The sequence below is a fragment of the Dermacentor albipictus genome, unplaced genomic scaffold, assembly GCF_038994185.2.
Source record: "Dermacentor albipictus isolate Rhodes 1998 colony unplaced genomic scaffold, USDA_Dalb.pri_finalv2 scaffold_13, whole genome shotgun sequence".
Lineage (NCBI taxonomy): Eukaryota > Metazoa > Arthropoda > Arachnida > Ixodida > Ixodidae > Dermacentor > Dermacentor albipictus.
The window spans coordinates 11,811,141-11,832,129 of NW_027225567.1; the positions used below are offsets into that span (position 1 = coordinate 11,811,141).

The following is a 20,989-nucleotide window of genomic DNA, read 5'->3' on the forward strand; positions in this document are numbered from 1 at the left end:
CAATCATCATCCCCAGAACCCTGATCTTATCTACCGTAGGCATGAGGCCGCGATTTCTTGTACGAAGCTGAATGCTCAGCTGGTCCACGGGGGTCCATCCTCTTGGCTTGGGTCCCCTTCCAGTGGGACTGTACAGTAACAACTCCGACTTTGGGGGGGGGAGCACCTTAACCCCGTCGGGTCCAAATAATTCTCAATTACATCTACTGCCTCCTGCAGAACACTTTCGATATAGCCCTCACTACCACCGGGACACCATATGGTCACGTCATCTGCATACATGGTGTGCTTAATCCCCTCAATCTCCAAGAACTACTTGGTCAATCCGACCATGACCAGATTTAACAATGTGGGCGAGATGACGGCCCCCTGAGGAGTGCCCCTGTCTCCAAGATTTAAGGTCTTTGACTCCAGCTCCGCAACCCTCAAGGTAGCCTTCCTGCCTGACAGGAAGGACCTGACGTAGTCATGAAAGCGCGCGCCGAGGCCAAGACCCGAAATGGACCGAAGAATATAAGAGTGCCGAACGTTGTCAAAAGCCTTCTCCAGGTTCAGCCCTAGGATGGCCTTAACGCCCCTTCCATCTCCATCAATGACCTGATGCCTGATGAGCTTCATTGCGTCTTGAGTCGACAGCCCGGCCCGAAAACCAATCATAGTACGGGGGTAGACCTGGTTCTCCTCAAGGGACCTTGTAAGCCGATTAAGCACCGCATGCTCGGCTACCTTGCCCACACACGAAGGGAGCAAAATATGCCTTAAGTTATCAATGCTCGGGACTTTGCCAGCCTTGGGAATCAGCAGCGTGAGAGCTGTCTTCCACTGCTCCGGAACCAGCCCGTCTCTCCACATAGCGTTAACCTCCCCGGTAAGGTACTTGATTGACCTATCGTCCAGATTCTTCAAAAGCTTGTTCGAAATACCATCCGGTCCAGGAGCCGACTTGCTGTTAAGGTTATGCAAAACCGTGCGCATCTCTTCCACACAAAAGTCCTCATCTAGGGAAAAGTTATCCTCTACCGTGCAGGCCTGCTCCGTCAGAAGAGCATCCGGGTCCGCAACAGGAAGGTATTTGTAGGCCAGCTTTTCAACCAGTTCTTCCTCCGAGGCAGACCCCACTGCTTCGTGTACAGCTCTAGCAAGGACGTGCCCCTGACTAACTCTCGTATTGGAGTCGTTCAGCAAATGCTTAAGCAAGCCCCACGACCTCCCATTGCGCACCTGCTCGTCCACCGAATTGCATACATCCTCCTACTGTTGCCTAGACAAAAGCTTACAGTGCTCCTCAATCACCTTATTCAGCTCGGAAATCTTTTTACGCAGCCTGCGCTTAAGCCACTGCCCCTTGCACCTAGCCAGCATAGACCGCTTGGCTTCAATCAGATGGGCCAGCCTGCTTTCAACGCTATTCACCTCCAAATCCATACTGATCTCCTTCGTAGCCTTCTTTGCATCCTCCCTCACCTGGGTGACCCAATCCTCCAGGAACGGTCGGTACAGGCCTTCGAATTCCTTCCCCCTTTCTCCTCTCTCCTCCCGGATCATCCGAAACTTATCACAGTCTATAAACGTTAACGCCCTAGGGCGCCTACCCTCAACCTCAAAAACGACTTGGTTAATATAATGATCACTACCTAGGTCTTCGGCAAGATTGCACCAACTAGGCTTGGCTGCGTTCTTTACAAAGCAGAGGATAGGGGTAGTATCCTTACACGTCGACGTCCCTATACGTGTCGGAAAGGCAGGGTCAGTGACCAGCGTAAGGCCAAGCTCCGCAGCGTTCTGCCAAAGGTCTCTCCCTTGAACTGTGTCATGCTTGCAACTCCACACGTGATACGGAGCATTAAAATCCTCAGCCAAGATAAGCGGATGGTCCCCGACAAGCTTAGAAGCCTTCTGCAGAAGCAGCTTGAATCTCTGCACCCTGTCCCTCGGGGCACTATACACGTTCAGAATAAACACGCTTTTCTTGTTCAGCCGGTTAGGAATCACCTCAATCATGACATATTCCAGGGAACTGAAAGGTATCTTAAGATCATGGACCACCTGCGTCCGTTTGCTATCCAACAGAATGCAAGTCCACCGAGCTTTGGATCCGCCGAAGACTGTTCAGTAGCCTGTCAGAGAAACTTCTTCCGTCATTGTCTCCTGAGTAGAATAGCCTGCGGCCTACCCTTACACGCTCGAATATACTGCTGTAGAGGCGCCCGTTTACGAGCATACCCCCTACAGTTTCATTGCCACACACAAAAAGCCTCATTTTGTCGCGCCATGTTGAAGCAGTTGCCACGAGCCATCTTGCTGAGCCTGAGACTTCCCTGGCGGGGAACCAGCCGACTGAGATCCCGACCTAAGAAAGGGAGAGTCACTTAGACTGGATTTGTTTTCGAACACCTCTATTCTACATTGCAGCTCCTTGAACCTCGCATCGATTAAGCCGAGCGACTCTGTGAGACGCGTATTCAGCTGCGCCAGACCATCGTTGACCTGCTTAACACTATCTACAACACTCGACAGCATCTCCTTCACCTCAGATCTCAGCTTCCTCGACACGGGCTCCACCTCATGAGTCATCGCATTTCTCTTTAAGGGGCGCGACCCACTAGCCTCACCTACATCAGCAAAATCCATGCTCTCTATGGGCTCACGCATTGCCCTCACGGCCGGCGCAGGTCCTGCCACACCCTTAAGGGCCGAGATTTCTGTCCTAAGGAACCTCACCATTTCTCTCAACTCTGCGTTTTCCTGCTCTAGCCTCTTGAATCTCGCCTCATTATTGCTATGCTCTGGCCTTACCAAACTGGGCACCGTTCGAGCACTTGTGCGCTCCGCCCAGGTAGTACCACTGGCCGCTTCACTGGGGCCCTTGCCTTGTAGACCCTGCAACACACCACTCTTGCGCACACACTGTCCCGCAGTCCCATTGGGGCCACGCGCAGTCTCAATTCCCAACCGTCCGTCCAGTCCGAAGCGCACCTTAGACGCCGATCTGCTCCCAGAACGGCCACCGGATCGGCTGCGAGATGCTCTACCTCATCTCATTGATCTTGATCTTGAACGTCGACGCCCACGATCTTGTCCTTGCCCAGTCTCCAGCGTCTTCCCCAACGTCGGCAACTGGCTTTCGACGTACCTGAAGCCTCCCTTCTCTTCATCCTGCAAGTGGAGAAAAGCTCCAATTAACGTGTCCTGCTGCGCTGCAGTCATGGTCGTATTATTCTGGTTAAGACCTCTATCTCCTTTCTGACATCCTACCAGCTCAAACATCACCACTATGAGTATTTTGACTGCACGCATTTGCCTTCATAGACGCCTCGTAGCTGAAGTCCTTGTATGTTTGATTCAGGTTTCTATTCTTCAGTCATGCTTAATAAAAGAGCACGTACCTCGTAATAACCCTGGTAACTCCGAGTACCAATTCATGAAACAATAAATGAACATAATCCTCCTCTCATTTTGTCCTGATAGGATTGCGAAAACAGCGTGAACTGAGATCCTACAAACACAAGCAGTGGAACTACTCACAAGAATATTCCAGAATAAAACACCATCCGTATTCTTGAAAACAGCCTATCGAGTGTAGTAGGTATTCATTGTAGAACCTATGCTGTTGCTGCTCCGGTTCTAGATTAAGCTTAACATGAACTAAGAATGCCGGAACAATGAATTTATTCCATTAGATGCGGATGACAGTTGTCTTCCATGGGGCTTGCAGAAGTTCAGCAATTGACCGAGGAACAAAATGCACGGTGTCTTACGGGATGCCACAGTATACCAAATGGTGATGCAGCCTGCCACAATGGCGATGCTGAAAAATACAGTATAGATCGCATTACTACCATTATTTCAGAAACGCTGAGATCAAGCATGAAAAGTGTGATATATTTCTTAATGTACCTTTAGCATGCCGCTAAGTACAAAAGCGATGGCTACAAATGCTACCAAATGGCTGCAGTACAAATTGTGGACAGTAAAAAAAAAAAAAAAAAAAACTCACGTCTCAACCTTAACACATTATCGGCAGCTGATGACTTGACACATTATAATCATGACTATGCTCTTCAAAACAAGAATATAAGACTGTTCAAGATGAATACAATATATATTTCATCTCATAATGGCATAGCTGTTTGGTGTTTACGGTTCTAAATAACGCGGTGTTCATTTCGCCATCTTGTCAATGTGGCGAGACGTAACAAATTTTATTAAACAGTTTATGAAAATCAGCGCAGACTAATCACTGGGGACATTACTCCATTACTTCTGCAGCGCCTAGGTTCTTTCAGGGAAGTGAGATGGTGCAATTACAGCAGGCAGGCACCGTATTCATCGATGCTTTCGGGTCTACCATAAGCCTCAGACGTTTTTTCATCAATTTGTCTTTCCAACACCAACATCCTGCAGAAGAATGCCAAAAATGTTATGTGCACAGAGCGTTCGCGCGCTAAGTTCAATGTACCTAAACAACTGAAACGAAAAGGCAGCACAACTAAAAAATATGTGGCCGTTGCGTGAACTTGAAAGCACAGTTTATGAAACGTGCATCAAATACTACCACCTCTACCACATAACGCTGTGAAAATGGAAAGGCCAAAAAAACACTAATACTGGTAAAGAACTACTTACAAGTGAGTTTTCGTAAAATTAAACCTCTGCGTAGCGTACATCTGAAGTGAGGAAGCATTGGAAATGCAGGCATCAGTGCTAGTTCATTGACCAAATGTGCTAGAATTTGAACAAACCGACTAACCACCACGGCTCCTAAAACAAAGTACGGGAAACAAAAACGCGTATTTTCTTCAATCTGCCGGAGCTAAGCATTTAACCATATGCATTCTGCCACATGTATACCATAACTGTTTTTCCTCTACTAAAGATTTCTTATGCGGCAGTGGAATGATCATTGAGCGATGCGCCGAGTGCTATCTTCTGCATTTCTGTTTAAAAAAGTGGAACCAATAACGGACTGTCGTGGCGAATTTCCCATAAGCTATAATTCGCAAGAAAAAAGAAAACGTTTTGCACAGGCTAATGCTGCTTCGCATAATATGCTTCAGGTGCTAATGCCCGGAGCATGCGCGATTTAACTGGAGCCAGTCACGCTTGGACATATCGGAGACATTTTATCGACAGTGCGGCGGCAACTTCACGAAAATCATATCAATGTAATGTGCTTCCATGCGAAAATGTCTCATTCACCCATATTTTCTGTCAGGTTGCCGCTTTCAGAAAGATTTCAGCAGCATTCGGTCTTAAAGGTGAACAAAGCGGCCACGCAAAGCGGCTCATAGGCTCTGCATTCCGTGGTCTCCTTCGAAGTCAATCCGGCTCGGTCATAATGTACACACGGACAATATCACCTATAATTATCGCGATTAACAACCACAACCTGATCCACAAATTAAGCACATGGAAGCAGGGCACAGCAGACAAACGAGGGCGCAAACTTTATTGTTTCCATGGAGGAAGGAAAAAGTTAGGACACAGCATTACGTCACGCAGCCAACCTTGGCAAGCGAACGCTCCGTGAAGCCCATGCATTTGCTCAGTGGTGGCCCAACCCTTCACCTCTTGCGTCAAGATCACGGAGAAAAAAATCGAGATTTGCCGAGATGTCCGATTCCCTGCAGCTATGTCAGTAGTTTTTATTCGGTGCACGCTTGCTCTGCTGCCCTGCCATGGCTCTGCCTGCAGAACAGGAACGCTAAAACCAAATGCGCACTTCGACGTGCGATCACGTGTTGGGCCACCAGGTTTGGCTTCAATCGCGTTGCGGGCTGCTCCCTCCTAACGTTTCCCTTCCTCCATGGTTGTTTCTCAGCCGTGCACCATGTCCTCAGCTGTTGGACTGCGTTTGTTGCCGGAGCAGTCGAACGCTCACAATGGCAGTGTTGCCGAGCTAAAGGTGTGCATTTCGCCATGTCGTTTGATAAGGAAGACAAATTAACGGAGACACATATCTGTCTTAAATAATTGCGCTTTTGTTAAGTACATTTAACAATGGTCACTATATCACACGGTTTTCACGGTCAGTGATCTTTACTCGTGTCGAGGGTGCAATTTCAAGGCGTTCCTCGGCAGAGGAAAGATGGACTAGTGTTCATGAAACGCAATGGCGCCTTGAGTGAAGGAAGGCCCGTCGCCTCGACTTGCCTAAGTCGAGGCGACGAAGTCGGCGTTGAGTGAAGCTGTGTTTAAGAATACCTGAGTAAGCACAGCTCCGATTGCGTCATGCGTGGTGCGACGACGGCGCCATCCGTGCGTGGGACACATCCATGGTAAGGTAATGGCTTCTTTCCTCTACACAAAGGTACCAAAGTAAGGCACGTGGTTGGTATGGTTGCAAAGGTCTAAGTGATAATGCTATAACACGTTTTCGTTGCATGCGGTTTTAGCAAGCGGTTTTAAAGACATTTCACGTCAAAACGCCCGGAGTTCCGCTCGGCGCTCATGCAGCAGTCGAGTGTCGCAGTATAAACTGTGGTGAAGTCCAGATCCGTCCATATATCCTCGCGGTCCCGACATGCAACCCACATTTCGAACAATGTGCGGCTTACAAGGGTACAACACTTCTTCAACATGCATATTGCGTTCATCCCCTAGTGAGTAACAGGGCAGTAGGGAAAAAAATTGTAAATTTTTTACAGTATCTCGATAGACAACAAAAATGTTTTCAGACATGTTATGACATATCTTAAGCTGAAGGTGTTCCACCTGAAATGCATCTCCTAACGACCACACTCTGAATTATCGTCTGTTGTCGTAAGTGCTGCAACCATAAAGTAGCCTAAGCAAGACTATGATGATCACGGCAAAAACAATAATATTGCAGATTTCATCTACTTTCTCACCCTGCCGACTTTCCGCAGAGCCGAGTTGGCAACCCGACCTTCCGCTGGTCCAAAATCTGCCACTTGAAGCTACTTGAGAAGGGCCATCATTGACTTTGCAGAGTTGCGGCTCCTGATTACCAATATCTCTTGGGCAAAATCAACCCTTCGGATGACATTTGACCACTGATAGTGCTTCCTATCGCTTTCACCACCTATGACAACTCGCCGTTAGAAGCCATGAACTCTTTTTGCCAGTAAAACAGAGTGTTTTTACACATTCAGAACCATGGCGATATTCAATTCGCTGTGGCTGACGGCTAAGGCGACTAGGATTTCATGCGTTTTCATCTCGTGTCTCAGAACGCAAGACTCTGCTTTGAAATCAATGTACTAGGTAGGTGACGGGGGGTTTAAAAAAAGCGTAGTTAAACCTCTCGACCGACATAATAGGAGCGTTTCTGCCACCACCAGAAGCTCTGTTCCTCAAATAACTCGCGTATCCCGTTATAGTCTGCTGAGCCACGACGTGCAAGAAATGATAGACCAAGATGAGCTGAGTGTTTCACACTGTTTATTTGGGATTTCACAGTTGGTTCATGAAATGTGCATGCATACAGTCAAAGTATTCAGCCAGCTCTTGCACACAAATAGGAAACCGTAAGGGAGAACTCGCTGCTGGTAGAGATGCGGAAGTGCTCTACAAAGAGTACTGCACTTTGCGGAGGCTAGAAAAGAATATACATAATTTTCGGCTCTAGCCGATAAGACGGTGTGCTGGTGAGGTGAAGAAATAACTGGCTGTGTATAGCCGCTGAAATGCATAAGTATGTACACTACGTCAATGTGCAACGTCATGAGTGCGAAACTGCCTTCAAAATCAGGGAGGGGGTGGGAGACGCCACACTAGGGTATTTGTTTGGAAGGCGGGACGGCAGATTAAGTAACGCTAACTTCGTGCGTACTACGTATGACCATTAATTATGCTTTCGTGGCCAAAACGCAGAGGTTTGAGTCACTTCTCTGGTGTCTCGTTTCCATTTTGATAAATAGGACATATAACTGCAGGTAACTACGCTTCATTTAGGTGGAAAAGAACGTGAAACAGAGAACTTAGAGTCTTGAAGGGCTGCACTTCATGTACTACAACGTGCATCCAACATTTGCTACATTGAAAAAAGGGGCACCAGGCATAGTGGTAATGTATCTAATGAATAGAACACAAGCTTTATGAGTGTACCTTACACTTACAATCTTTAAACATTTCATAGATACGAAAGAAGTAGGAAGAGAATGATTTTAGGTGTTTTTATCTTTAGAGAAAAGAACAGCAGTAATTTTTAATCTTACTATGAACGCTAAAGAAACCGCGGCACCCTGTGACACAACTTATTAGGTGTACAGTTCCTTTTTTTTTCTTTTAAACTCTGAACCGCTTCACAACCACGAAAGCACCCGATCCCACTGAATTTGTGCTTCGGCTTCCTGACAGCGCACTTTGACTACACTTCTGATCAAATAGGAAAGTTCAACACATATGAACAACACGTGTGGCATGCCTAATGTATACAGATGAGTCAATAAGAATGGCAAGACGAAGAAAAAGGAGCAAACAAAGGTCACTCATTCCTATAAACAACTATATTCAAGCATGCATACGTACACAAGTATATCTTACAGGACTTATTCGGTAATAAGAAACGCTCACTAAAAGCGGTTTTACACAATTCTTATCGCATCAACGAATGCATGTATTTGCTTTGCTTTGCCAAGCACTTGATGCGTGGGATGTCTCGGGATGGATAGATGCCGGAGCAGCAGGAAAGACAAAAGAAAGAAATCGACAAAGCCCATCTGAAGAAGTGTGGCATGTTCTAAAACTTCATGCAGAAAAAGACATCTGCTTTGGTTTACTTCAACTTAATTTTGGAATGGTGCGTATGAAATTGGATCATTCATTTGATTTCTCGTAGGATCGATTCCATGCAGTGAATTAAGCAAATGTCTGCATCAGCCATGTAGATAATTTGAGTAGAGGTGAACAACTATGCGGTTTTGGTAGAAGAGTACGTCGTTGAGTAAGTAGGATAACCTAAAACTCACTATACGGTATACATTGTATCTATAGCCGCGTAACGAAGAACAAATTTAACATTGCCGGGCATTCATACAACATTGTCTTCAAGCATCACACGTGGGCGTTAAACGCACAGTCGCTCCACACAAAGAAATAGAGCAGTGCTTTCACCGAAATGAAACAAAGCATTTAGAGGCCACTGCTGAATCGACATAGTGCAAAACTGAGATTCTTGTTTTCTTACAGGTAAGCACTGCAGTACATTCACTGAAGACGGTGAATTTTATCACGTGAGTGACCGAATATGGAACCAAACTCCGGTTATCATGCAAATACTTCTTTTCATATTTGAATTTACGCCATACCAAGTCCTTCGCGCAACAGGGTTCAATATTGCACAATATCGTGCTTCATAGGATCTCTCTCTCTATCTACGCACAAAGGGAAGACGTCTGTATTACACCGAGCTTTCCCATTACAACAAACTTTGACGACAGCCTTGCACAAAAGCACATGCATCACTTCTACTGTAGAGGCTGCAGTCATTCTCATGTTCCGCCGCTCAGTATAAAGGTGAGCTCTTGCACCAATCGCAGAGGTATGACCCCTGAGATTTCCCTACGCGTCAAGAACTTTAGAACCCACGAGTGAGGTATAGCTTCCGAGATGCGCACTTCCCAATGTCGAAGGCCATGGGAAGGGAACAGTCATGAAACAACGTTTAACAGATGGTAGCACAGGCTTTCCAGTCACCTTGCGTAGCTGAAAGTTCATGCTAAACTTTTGCTGTTGTCACAGCCTTCACAGTTCGGCGGAGGACCACTGAAGTCATCCCGCCGTAAAGATATCTTTGCTAAAGGAAATATTTCGAAAGCATCTTTCTTTTTGATTCTTTCGCTGGTGAACATACGAGGACATTTCATCGTCAGGGGCCTCAAAATAATTCCAGTAGCCATATGAGAGGTCGCGGAAAGCGTTGCCATCATAATCATGCTAAATAATTACGTGAGGTAAACGTACGATGCGCTTCGTGCACTCTGTAGCTATCGCATTCGCAACTTTTTTGCTTTTTTTTACATAACCAGAACGATTGAAGAGCAAGCGCGAGTGCTGATGTTTATTCCTAAAGGCATCCTTACAAAAGTACTTATTAATCCATATGAATTTCTAACACCGATATCGATAACATCGAGTCCAGAGAGCGTGCAATAGAGAAACTTTTCCCGCTTGCATGGAGGCATCACTGCACATAGCACGTATTTTCGCTGACTCATCGCAAAGCACCTCTTCAGATGCAGGTATATGAGGGCAAGTGATGGTCGCATACTGGCATTCACTCGTAGGTATTTTCTATTATGTAAGCAAAAACAAACAAACAACAGTAGCACGTCTATACAAGTATACAAAACGTACATTCTAACAGCTTTATGGCACAAAAACAAGAGCAGCAGATCACATGTTTAATGGTGTCTGGGAAGAAGTCATACTGCTTTTTAAAAAGCAGACTTCAAAATAACATGCGTCTTTTACACCAGAGTATGGGCCTCCACTTGTGGACAAACGTAGAAAAACAAATCCACGAAAAGCAAGGTCCTTGTATATAGCTTGCTCGAACGTGTCATTTCTGGTAGTTGCGTGAAAGCATGATCTAACCAACCATCGAGTGCGAAGCTGAATATTGTTGCGAGCCAAATGCTCATATAAAATCACAAGACAAAGACCGAACATGCCCATCTTCTTACCGGCACTCATATCATATCAATGAAAAAATAAAAATAAAATAATAAAAATGCCAAGTTAGCAGACTTTGGCTAAAATTACTTCCAAAAACAAATGAACATTAAATTAAAATACTAACCAAAGAGATACTGAAACAACGCTACTAAGCTGTAAAACATGCTACAGAAATTCTGCTAATTGTCTACTAATGCATAAGCATCCCTTGACTCGGCCACTACTTCGCTTTTGTTAACTGATTTAGCTAGATAATGCATGTCTACCCATCGCTACCACTTATCTGCTATTACACTATTATAACGATTACATGTGTTAACTTCCCCAATTATGCATTTATTTGAGATACACCCTATGAACTGAGCCTAAACGACGTCACAACTGTTTTTTTTTTACTTTTGCCACATTACAGCTTCTCTTTTTAACGACCTTGGTGCGGCGACGGCGATGTCACATATTCTTTTATTAAGGCTACCCATCATCTACTATTAAACAATTCTCATACCTACCAACCAGTTTTTCTATCATTTTTTATACGCTGCAATCCCAAAGCAAGCTTCCTTGCACGCACAACAGTAATGCAGAAAAGTAAGCTTTCAAGGACAGTAACGTTTCAAGGGGTATGACGAGAACAGCTATAACTTTTTTTTTCCTTTTCCATTCCTGCCTTATCGATTCTAAAGTAACAAATAATCTCCATTTACACTACTATAACAAGTAAATCTCTTAACTTCGCCACTTATGCATGACTTTGCAGATAAAGAATGTGACACTTTTCGCGTTACAGACAGATTTTGCTGAGGTTCTCGCCAAAGAATGCTTACGCACTAAAATTGGTTCTTATCTACAGGCCAGCATTTTTGAAATAAATATCTCTAGCCCCTGAGTTTCCATTCGCGTAGCCCACTAGGCTTACTCGCGCTGAGGAGAGTACTTCGTTCTGATATTCTACAACTTGTCGACCTCGCGAGAAGAATGCAGGCTGATATATATGACATCCCGCATGGAGCCGATCCGATTGTCATTGTGTTCTTGTCGCCCTAGACCAATAATTTCTACAATCATTCTCGCTCTGCTCAATACTTTTCAACTTATTCCTTCTCTCGCTTCAGAAGATGAGTAGCGAAAATTTCAATGTGTTCTAATCTCTTCAGTTGCGATAAGAAGTCTGAAATGAACCTGAGAGATGTTACGTAATGTGCTACAGCGTGCCGGTAAGAGAAAAAAAAACCAAAGAAGCATAACGGATCTCCACTTTTGCTACTCGTCACACGCTACACAGCGTGGCATCTTTCTGAGTTTCAGTGCTTCTAAGTAATAACCCCCCCCCCCACCCCGATCCAAATTTAACAGTTTCCGTTCTATGCACAGGCTCGACGTCAGTAATCGAGTGCTCGCAAGAGATGTCCATGACAAAAAATGCTCAAGCTCTTACATGTGCAAGGTAAGCTAACACTACAGCCCTTCATCCTTGCAGGTGGAGAGACCGAAGCTCCTCAACGCGAAGGATAACCGTCTTTGGGCAGATCACACATCGCATCGACATCAAGTGGCGTGCTAGGCCATCTTAAATCATTACCAGTCGGCTACAGCTAGTAACCTTCAAGGTACATGATACCTTTACGATTGCCAATTCTGTCAACGTTTTCAACATCAAGGCAGTTTCTATATAGTCTGCAGGTCGAATACCGCAAGTATAACAAACGAGTGCTGATGGCTTATAAAGACAACTGTCTAAACGATAAGTTTCCGAAGAGACAGCCAAGACGTTATACATCCAAATAGCCTCTCGTACACATACCATACTGCTAATTTCACGTCTTTTACGGCACCAGACATCGTAGTGCTTGCGTCACGTACAGAGTCCAAGTAGAGATTCCGACAAGTCCCATCGTCATAAATACCGCAACGAAGCTAGATGTCCATGCCACTCGTCCCGCGCAAGGACTCGAGCAGGAAACATGCAGCTAAGTTCAAGCGTCTTTGCACCATCACTCAGTTAAAATGCGCTCGTCTTAACCTCCACTCCTTAGCGTCCAGCTAGACTCGATTTCCGCGTCCACGGAAGCCATCCGGCGATGACGCGGGGTGTCGTCAATCAAAGAGCATGTGTGCTTGGCCACCCGCTCATTGCGCTGCGCTATGGGGAGGTTTCAGTGGCACCCGCAGCTAGCGGCCACCATGTCGTCGTACTGCTTGAGCACCACGTTCTCGTTTTCGTCGAAGTATAGCAGGCTGATGGAGTACAGCTTGTTGGGCACGCAGCAGGGTGCGCCCACTCCGGCCGTCAAGCTGAGCTCGTTGACGATACTCTGCACGGTCGCGTGGTTGGTGGGCCACTGGTTCTGGCCCAACGGGAAATAGCACTGACCCTTGCAGTGGTACGCGTTGTAGCCCTTCGGCGAGATGATCCAGCTGGACCAACCTATCTTCTCAAAGTCCACGTACATCTCGTGCCGCGTGCAACCGAACGGCTCGTCGTGCACCTTGCCCGTCGCTGAAGACTTGGCCCCGGAAGACGAGGTCTGCGGAGCCGCCCGCACGCTCCTGGGATTTGGAGCCGGTGTGAAGCCATCGCCATTTGGCACGGCGACCGGCAGGCTCGCGCCAGTCGCCTGTCCCGGAAGCCATCCTCCAGTGACGTCTGCACATAATGAGCACAATGAGATAGGCCCGCGGCACTAGAGTATCGAACAACTTGTGCAGAGAACTCTGAATTGTGATGCTTCTGTTTAGGCAGGCATGACTTTGATTTTTGTCACTGTTTGCTTTAAAAAATGGAAGCGAAGGATTGGGTCGACTCCTCACAAGAACAGGCCCAAAAAGCATACATACACGGCTTTCGTAAGTCACTACCTAACGAATGAACCGTTCAACCTCTCTCCGGCACGAAGCCTTTACGTCACCCGTCTGTAGACGCAAAAACCCACTAGTACGCGAAACAAAGTACGCAAAAGCAAATTCCGTTTGCATTTCAGGATGAAGTAGCAACCAACTTGATTACTTGTTTCTGATACTTAATGCCACTAGTCGTAAAGCACTCAAAGATATGACTTCAATGGGAGCAATGACTTGTGCGTCGCGTGTCACAAAAGCTGTAAAGTAAGGGACACAACACACCGCGTTCTTCCGAAAGAAACTTCATCGCTGAAGACTTCTTTCTCAGTGTACATTACCACTGATATCAAGCATCTTTTAATAGAACAAAGGGAGCCGCCAACGAGTTTCAAAAAAAGAAAAAGAAAAAGCACCAGGCCTCTCACTACCTCTGCTTCGCTTCTCTTGTTCTGCGGGTCGCTTCAAAACCGCCTTCGAGCCAAATGGACCATCGCCGGATGCGTTTTTGAACGCAACAAAAAAGTTACTCATTGATAAAAAAAAAAGAAAAATTCCTTCTTTTTTCTTTCTGCCATTCTACCCATGCTGTCTATCTTGCGAAGAGCAAATAGACGGCATCGACAACGTGCGCTCAAATTTGGCACAAACGCAGATACGCACGATGTGGCGTGCGCAGCCCTCAGCAGGTGGCGTAAAAACGAGAAGAAAGCAACGATCTCGAGGAATACAGGGAACGCTGGCACAAAGCCTTGATGCGCTTCAATTCCACGGTATAGCGCAGAATGGAAGTTCAGAAGCGAAAAGACCCACCGCAAGAACTCGGAAATCGAAAGTAGGCGTGACGACACGCCATGCGAGGAGATCTATCGCTGCCGCAGCCGCTGCTACGATCGATGTGTTCAGCGGCTTTGTACCGCCCACAGCACAGTAAAACTCGGTGCTCTCTATTTGCTCTTGCTATGTTTTTTTTCTTTTCGTATCATTTCACCCGATTTATCCTATTGTGAGATGCAGCTTGCCACATATTTTAATATGCATCTAATAATTAACAGCAAAGGAAAAGTAATCTCAATTTTTTTGTCTCCAAGGCACCATGAAACTAATTTATCCTCGAGGAGAGGATGTATCCCGTTCAAAGAAATCTCTCACCAGTAATTAATTGGGTCGTACTCATAAACTTGCGTCAATACAGCAACAAAAACTTCCTGACGCAATGTTTTTTATGCCACGCTATAGGAGGACGCAACGTATTTACCCCATTCAATGAAGTCTCTAACCAGTATATAACTGGGTAATATTAATAAGTTCGTGTCTATACGACGGTAAAAACTTCCGCGCACTATTCCTTTACCACGCTACAGGAAGACGCAATGGCATTATAGCATCCAAAGAAGGATTGTCACGTGGTAGTGACTGTGAAGAAGGCAGCAAAACTGCGAATGACGAAACTAGCGTTTTATGGGGCGAGCCTGTGCCCTCAAAAGCAAGTTGCACTCAAAGAATGGCGATAGTGGCGAAAACAGTCGGCGATCGTCGAAAGTCTTACCAACGGGTCAAGCGCGTCGCCTTTTATACAGCAGTCGTCGAATGTTTCAGAGTAATCGCTGGGGCCCGCATGTAAGTTCTACACCATTCGCGTCACGCGACGAAATTAGATTGCACAAGGTTCGGTGACAGCAGAAAGTAGATAGAACCATCGATAACTTTTGAGAAACTTCCGATACATGCAGGCGCATCCTGCGCTGTGCGATAACATTTGTTAGACGGCGAAAAGCGGTCACCCGATAAAGATAAACAAGTACACGTGTCAGTATCTAACAAAAAATCAACAGGGTCATATTCATAAGCTTGTGCCAGTACGACCACAAGAATTTTCCCGGAGTGCTTGGCATGCCACCATACACGAGGACGCAATGAAATTGTTGTACTGATGCATATTAATTACAACACTGCTTGGCATTAGGCGACGCTGGTCACCTATTAACCGCTTAGACTACAGACTGTTCTCGGAAGTCAAAGCCTTGGGACTTCAGTGAAAGAACATTACTATGCACAAGGCCACCAAAACGCTAAGGCGCCTCCTCAAGGTAAACGGCGTTGCGCTGCAAAGCATGAGATTCCGGGAACAAATCCCACCCGCGGCGGCCGCGCATGGATGGGGGCGAAATGCAAAAACGCCCGTGTGCCGTGCATTAGGTGCATGCTAAAGAACCCAAGGTGGCCATAATTAATCCGGAGTCCTCATTACTGCGTACCTTCTAACCAGGTCGCTATTTTGGCATGTAAAATTATAGAATTTATTATTTTTTTAAAGGCAAATAGGCTATACGGGCACTTTTTGACTATATATACGTGTGCGAAAATTGATCTGCGGGTGCATGTGTGTGCCACGACTCTCTCTATCTCTCTCTCCCGTTCTCCCTTTCTTCCTTTTGTCTTGCCCTTTTCTATGGGAGCCAATCAGGTGTGACTATAGATAACCTACTTGTTTTACCATCTTTATTTGACTCTGGCCCCCTTGACCACTTCTCTGAACCTGTAGGTGTTCCACGTTAAAGTGATTTTTGTAATCGTTCAAATCCTCGCCACTCACCTAAGTATAGCTCTCTGTTTCTCCCTGTTCTTTTTATTTATGGGCAGTGTTAACCTCCCTTTCGTATCTTTGCCAATTTGACAATTGTACTGTAAACATGAATGAGTAGGGAAAAACGCAGGATAATAATAAAGTCATCACCAAAACACTACGCCGATACATGTGCTGTATCATTATTATCTGCATCTGTTTACATAGAGTACTACATCTTTGAACGTTGACGGAAAAATCATTCGGCTCGTTACCTCTTGATCCAGCCAGGTTCTCAAAGGAGAAAAATTGAGTCACTGAACCATATTTTTTTAAACATACAGAATCTTCGGGCTCCATACAGAATCCCCGTTGAAGGATTGGCTTCGGAGAAGATTTGCAGAATCACTGTGATGGCCGGTTCTCCGTGCTGACTGTCACACTGGCACACATTGTGCGCAGAATTGTGGTTCATTTGGTTTAGTTTGTGTTGCCAAAGTTTAACGCATCGAGGTCAGAAGCTAACTCACCGGCCTTATATCGTCGGCGCCGGCGTACGACGGGTCCTGTGTGCGTGTACACGCTATCTAGGGAACTGGGAGCTAAGAAATGAACACGCAATTGAAACAGAACGCAAAAAAACACAAACAAGAACAGCAGTGGCCTAGCACGGGAGAGAGGCCCCCGAAACACGACTCAAGAAACAGGTGATCTGTCATAAAGAGCGCAATTAGGAAGTAGAAAAGAAACAAAGAGGGCTCACGGATGGCGAATCGGCCAGCGCATGGCAGTGCATAATAGTAGCAGCGCATGGCAAACGGAGGACACAGAAAGGTCCCGTCTATTCATTTTCTGCGTTCTCACTTTGTCATGTCATGCTACCATAAATAAAGAGGGACCACAACAGCCCTGTCTCATGTCTCGTGTGTGTTGTCTCTCATTCACTATGACATAACGGTAACCAAATAGTGGAAAAGCGGTTTCAGCCGGAACAGTCTTTATGATTGTAGTCACACCACAACCGGCCAAGATGGCGCACCTGGTGTAAAGCAAGAAATGTCATTAGAAGCAGAAAGAAAGCTGGATTTGGCCTAGACATTTGTAATTTACCTGATCACGTTTAGGCGACAATATCATCCAAATCTGCAGAATAATATAACTGCAAATCCATGTGAAGGGTTTCCCAAAAGGCGAACTGTACAGACGTAGTGAATGCGAGATGACCTTCCTTTTCTTTTCTTTCTTTGTCACAGGGATTGGTCGAAACACATGTTGTTGCTGTAGACTGCTCCATACACCCTCACTTCCTCTTAGAGAGTAGTAGGAAGATGAGTGAAATATCTTCAACAAATCTGAGCGCAGCTGTTTTTACATCGAGCTGTTAAGTCTGCAAATGCTGCTGCTAGTAGGTAAGTGGCTGCAATTATAGGACCGTAGAGCAATAAATACTCTTCAAAATAAATTTTTCTGTAATGTTTGGCCAATCTTCCAGTGAAGCTTCAATCAAAACTTTCAATTCGAGGTCCCTTCCAAACGGCCTAGGACCACTTTTCGGCACGTCTTGCGCGTCTTATGCCGAATGAATCTTCGGCCTTTCTACAAACGAAAACATGAATATGGCTGCTGTCCAAAGTAAAACAAAAATGAGAGAGCCGATCATTCGTCTAAGTTGGCTACCTGCAGGCGTGGGGACAACCGGCGTGGTATCGTCAAAACACGTCTGATAGCCGATAGTGCTTACCCCGTCTTCATCAAACGCAGAGTAAACATACAGCAACCGTTTGGGCGTGCCGATAAGGGCAGAGTGCGCGCGCGCAGAGAATTATCGATGGTAACCATGGGCTGGCTGCTCCAGCCATGCCTATCCGGCTGAAGGTTCGAAAAAAAAAAGTTCGATCGTAGCACTCGACAGAGACGGGGGGAGAGAAGCCGCCACCACTGCAACGATTCGACAAAGACGACATAGTTTTGCTCGGCCTGACATAGCATCATATAACTCGACGGTACGGCGTAGGGATCCAAAGAATGCAACTTGTGGAAAACCTGCCCGGGAAGTAAGTGAAAAAATAGGAAAGAAGATTCAACAGGAAAGACGTCCTCTGGCATGCAGCACTTCACGCAATTGGCATCCTGACAGCGGCGTCACGCTATCGAACGGCGCCTGCGTTTACAGTCGGGTGCGAGGGAGAATGGCCTGCATGAACCTTTCAGAATCAAAATCAGAATTCAGAATCAAAATCAGAATTTAGTATTAGAAGTTGGGTCGCATTACAAGTCATTGGTATGGAGAAGGAGGTCCCATAGTCAAAGACTGTATCGGGACCTCTCGTACAAGAACAGTTACTATAGTTAACATCTCAAAGCAACAGTAGCATATAATAAGGAAGTATACAGCAAGCAACAAGAAAAAAACGGTTACAGAACAAAATACAGAATTGATTAAAATATAAACGAGGTTTAGCATATCTCATTGTAGCAGGAAAAATTGTGAGGCAACCAAATACCAACAGTTTTATTACAACAAGAAAGCAGAAAGGGAAAAAAAGAGAAAACATACCTATTAATGAGACTGCAATATTTTAATCTTATTTTAGTTCTTCCTATAATAACGAAGCTCACGCCCTTTGGTATAACACACGAAGCGCAGCCCAGGGATGACAATGGATTGTGAACATTCGCGCCCAATTCTTACTTTATGTACCACAGTCGTCGCCATGCTAGCCGGTGCTTTTACCGGCACCACTCAGCCATACAGGCCCATCTATAAGGAGCAGACAGCGCTATTGCTTTATGTTCCCGCTGCCTTCTTCACTTGCTTATGCACTCTGCGCTTTCTGTTTTTGCTTTCGATAAATGATGGAGAAAAAGGTTGAGACTGTTCTCTGGAATGCTGCGGATTGATAAACGATGACGAGAGAGATGGTAAATTGTGATACACGAGGCAAGCATAAAAAGAAGAGCGTTACCTTGTCATTATTAGTGCCTTAGTGGCTAGTGTGAGTGGCCTCTAAGGTATCCGAGTTTTCTCTTTCTTTTAAATTTTACTTCGGAATGCACTATCTGAGTCTATGCTGCCGAGTTCACAGCATGCACGGACTGAACAATAGTTAATTACCAACTACGCGACCCTAGAAATGTTAACGTAAGATATACTGGTAGAGTATACAATGAACCCAGAGGAGCGCGAATGAATAGGTGGCTGCTGCGGCTCGGCTGTTCTGCTTCTGAGCACAAGGGCGCGAGTTCAACTCCCGACCGCCATGGCAGCGTTCTCCTGGGGATGCAATACAAAAATGATCATGCATATGTTGTTCGCTGCACATGAGACAACCTGAGGTAGTTAAAATGAATCCAACGCCCTCCAACGCTGCATGTTAATTCGTGCTTCGGAACTTTAAAACTCATCAATACCGGCCGCGATGGCTCCGTGACCATGAAGTTATGTGACCTAGCAGCTTCGAAGAGCAGATACATCGCATGCGTGAAACTAAAAATGCTAGTGATATGGTCAGGCGTAAAGCCGGAAACCTCAAGCAAACCACAAGTTGCGCTCAGACTGAAGTCGTAACGAGCATCATGCGGAAATGATGTAACGAACACCGATTCGCGACTTTCTTCGCACTTTAAATGTATACTAAAGCATTTTACGGTCATTCGCAGCAAAGGTCACAGTGAGGCTTGTGAGAGCTGAACGAGCAAAGCGAAACCCCTGTCCACAGTTTCTGACTGTGACTGTAGCATCCGGCATCCGAGTTCTTACAGGCGTAAGGAGAACAAATATGCTTCCCCGTGATTAGAAGTCCCGCATACCGGTATAAATATATGCCCAACATCCAGAAGTGTTACTGACTCGGCATCGGTTGCCTTTCACGGGAAAAAGAACTTTGCAACTTCAGTACGACTAGGTTCCGACAAGTGCTCCACGTTGCGCACAATTTTGATCAAAATTCTGGAAACACGGCCGTCAGTCAGTCATTTCTGGTTTGTGTACAAACAATTCGCGTACAAACGCTTGTGCGCGAATTGTATATTCCGCTGCTGACAGCAATTTCTGAAATACCCAAGGTCGCAGTCGCATCGAATACTATACACTGCGGGCCGATGGCACTGTATGGCTCCTTGCGCCACAGGAACTACCCCTGAGTTCAGCCTCACCATTTTCTCCTAATTGCACTAGACCTCGGCGAGCAAGACGGCGCCATCACCAGACCGGTGTCCGCCAGATACGAACGTTAAAGTTCGGCTCACTTTTCTCCTCGGGCCGTTGAGCTTTTTACGGCCGTCCGATTTAACAGCGCGCATGCGTTCGTGCGAAACGGCAGAGGACTGTCGTTGCGGGCACAAGTATAAAAATCCTTCGTTCGGCATTGGATGTCGGTACAGCGGGGCGGATGGCCGACGAAAGCAGCTGGCAGACTCAGCGCGATCGTCTGATCGATATCAGTAGTATAGTTAGCCATACACTTCTGTGTGAAACTGAAATTAACAAAGCGAAAACAAGTTGAAAAAAAAAAGGACGAGACGGAGAGCTAAGCGACAGGGGCGATCGCGCCGAATTCCACCAAATCGACGGCGGTATGCGACGCGGACACGAAGGGAGGGCAAAGCGAGCCCGTGGCTCGTAGAACTCCTGCAAAGGTTCAGGCAGGGGTTCAGGGGGGGAGGCAGGAAGGTGGTATTCGTGGCTCTAATGAGAGGAGCCTAGCTAACGGCATGCTCGAATTCCCTTGCGCTCGACGCGCGCGCTGTTAGGCGAACGCGCTTCAGCGTTAGGGGACCGTCGACGACAGGATGCCCTTCGAGGTCGGGTTGGAAGCGCGACAGCTGGCAGCAATTAGGCACCAACTCTAACGATTCGTCTATCGCGGCCGGCCGTCGAATCGGTCGAATCGGGCCATGCTGCGCTCACACCCACACCACGCACCTTCGTAATTGGGCAATCCCCGC

At 46.2% G+C, this 20,989-nt stretch overlaps 1 protein-coding gene across 1 annotated transcript in view; it reads right to left on the bottom strand.

Moving 5' to 3' along the window:
• Positions 1–11,986: 11,986 nt before the first annotated feature.
• LOC135915692 (bone morphogenetic protein 4-like) overlaps positions 11,987–20,989 on the bottom strand; it is a 447,782-nt gene continuing 438,779 nt past the window's right edge. The window contains exon 6 of the mRNA XM_065448822.2: positions 11,987–13,285. Within this exon, the coding sequence (XP_065304894.1) occupies positions 12,795–13,285 (491 nt within the window). The 3' untranslated portion in view covers positions 11,987–12,794. The remainder of the gene's footprint in view (positions 13,286–20,989) is intronic.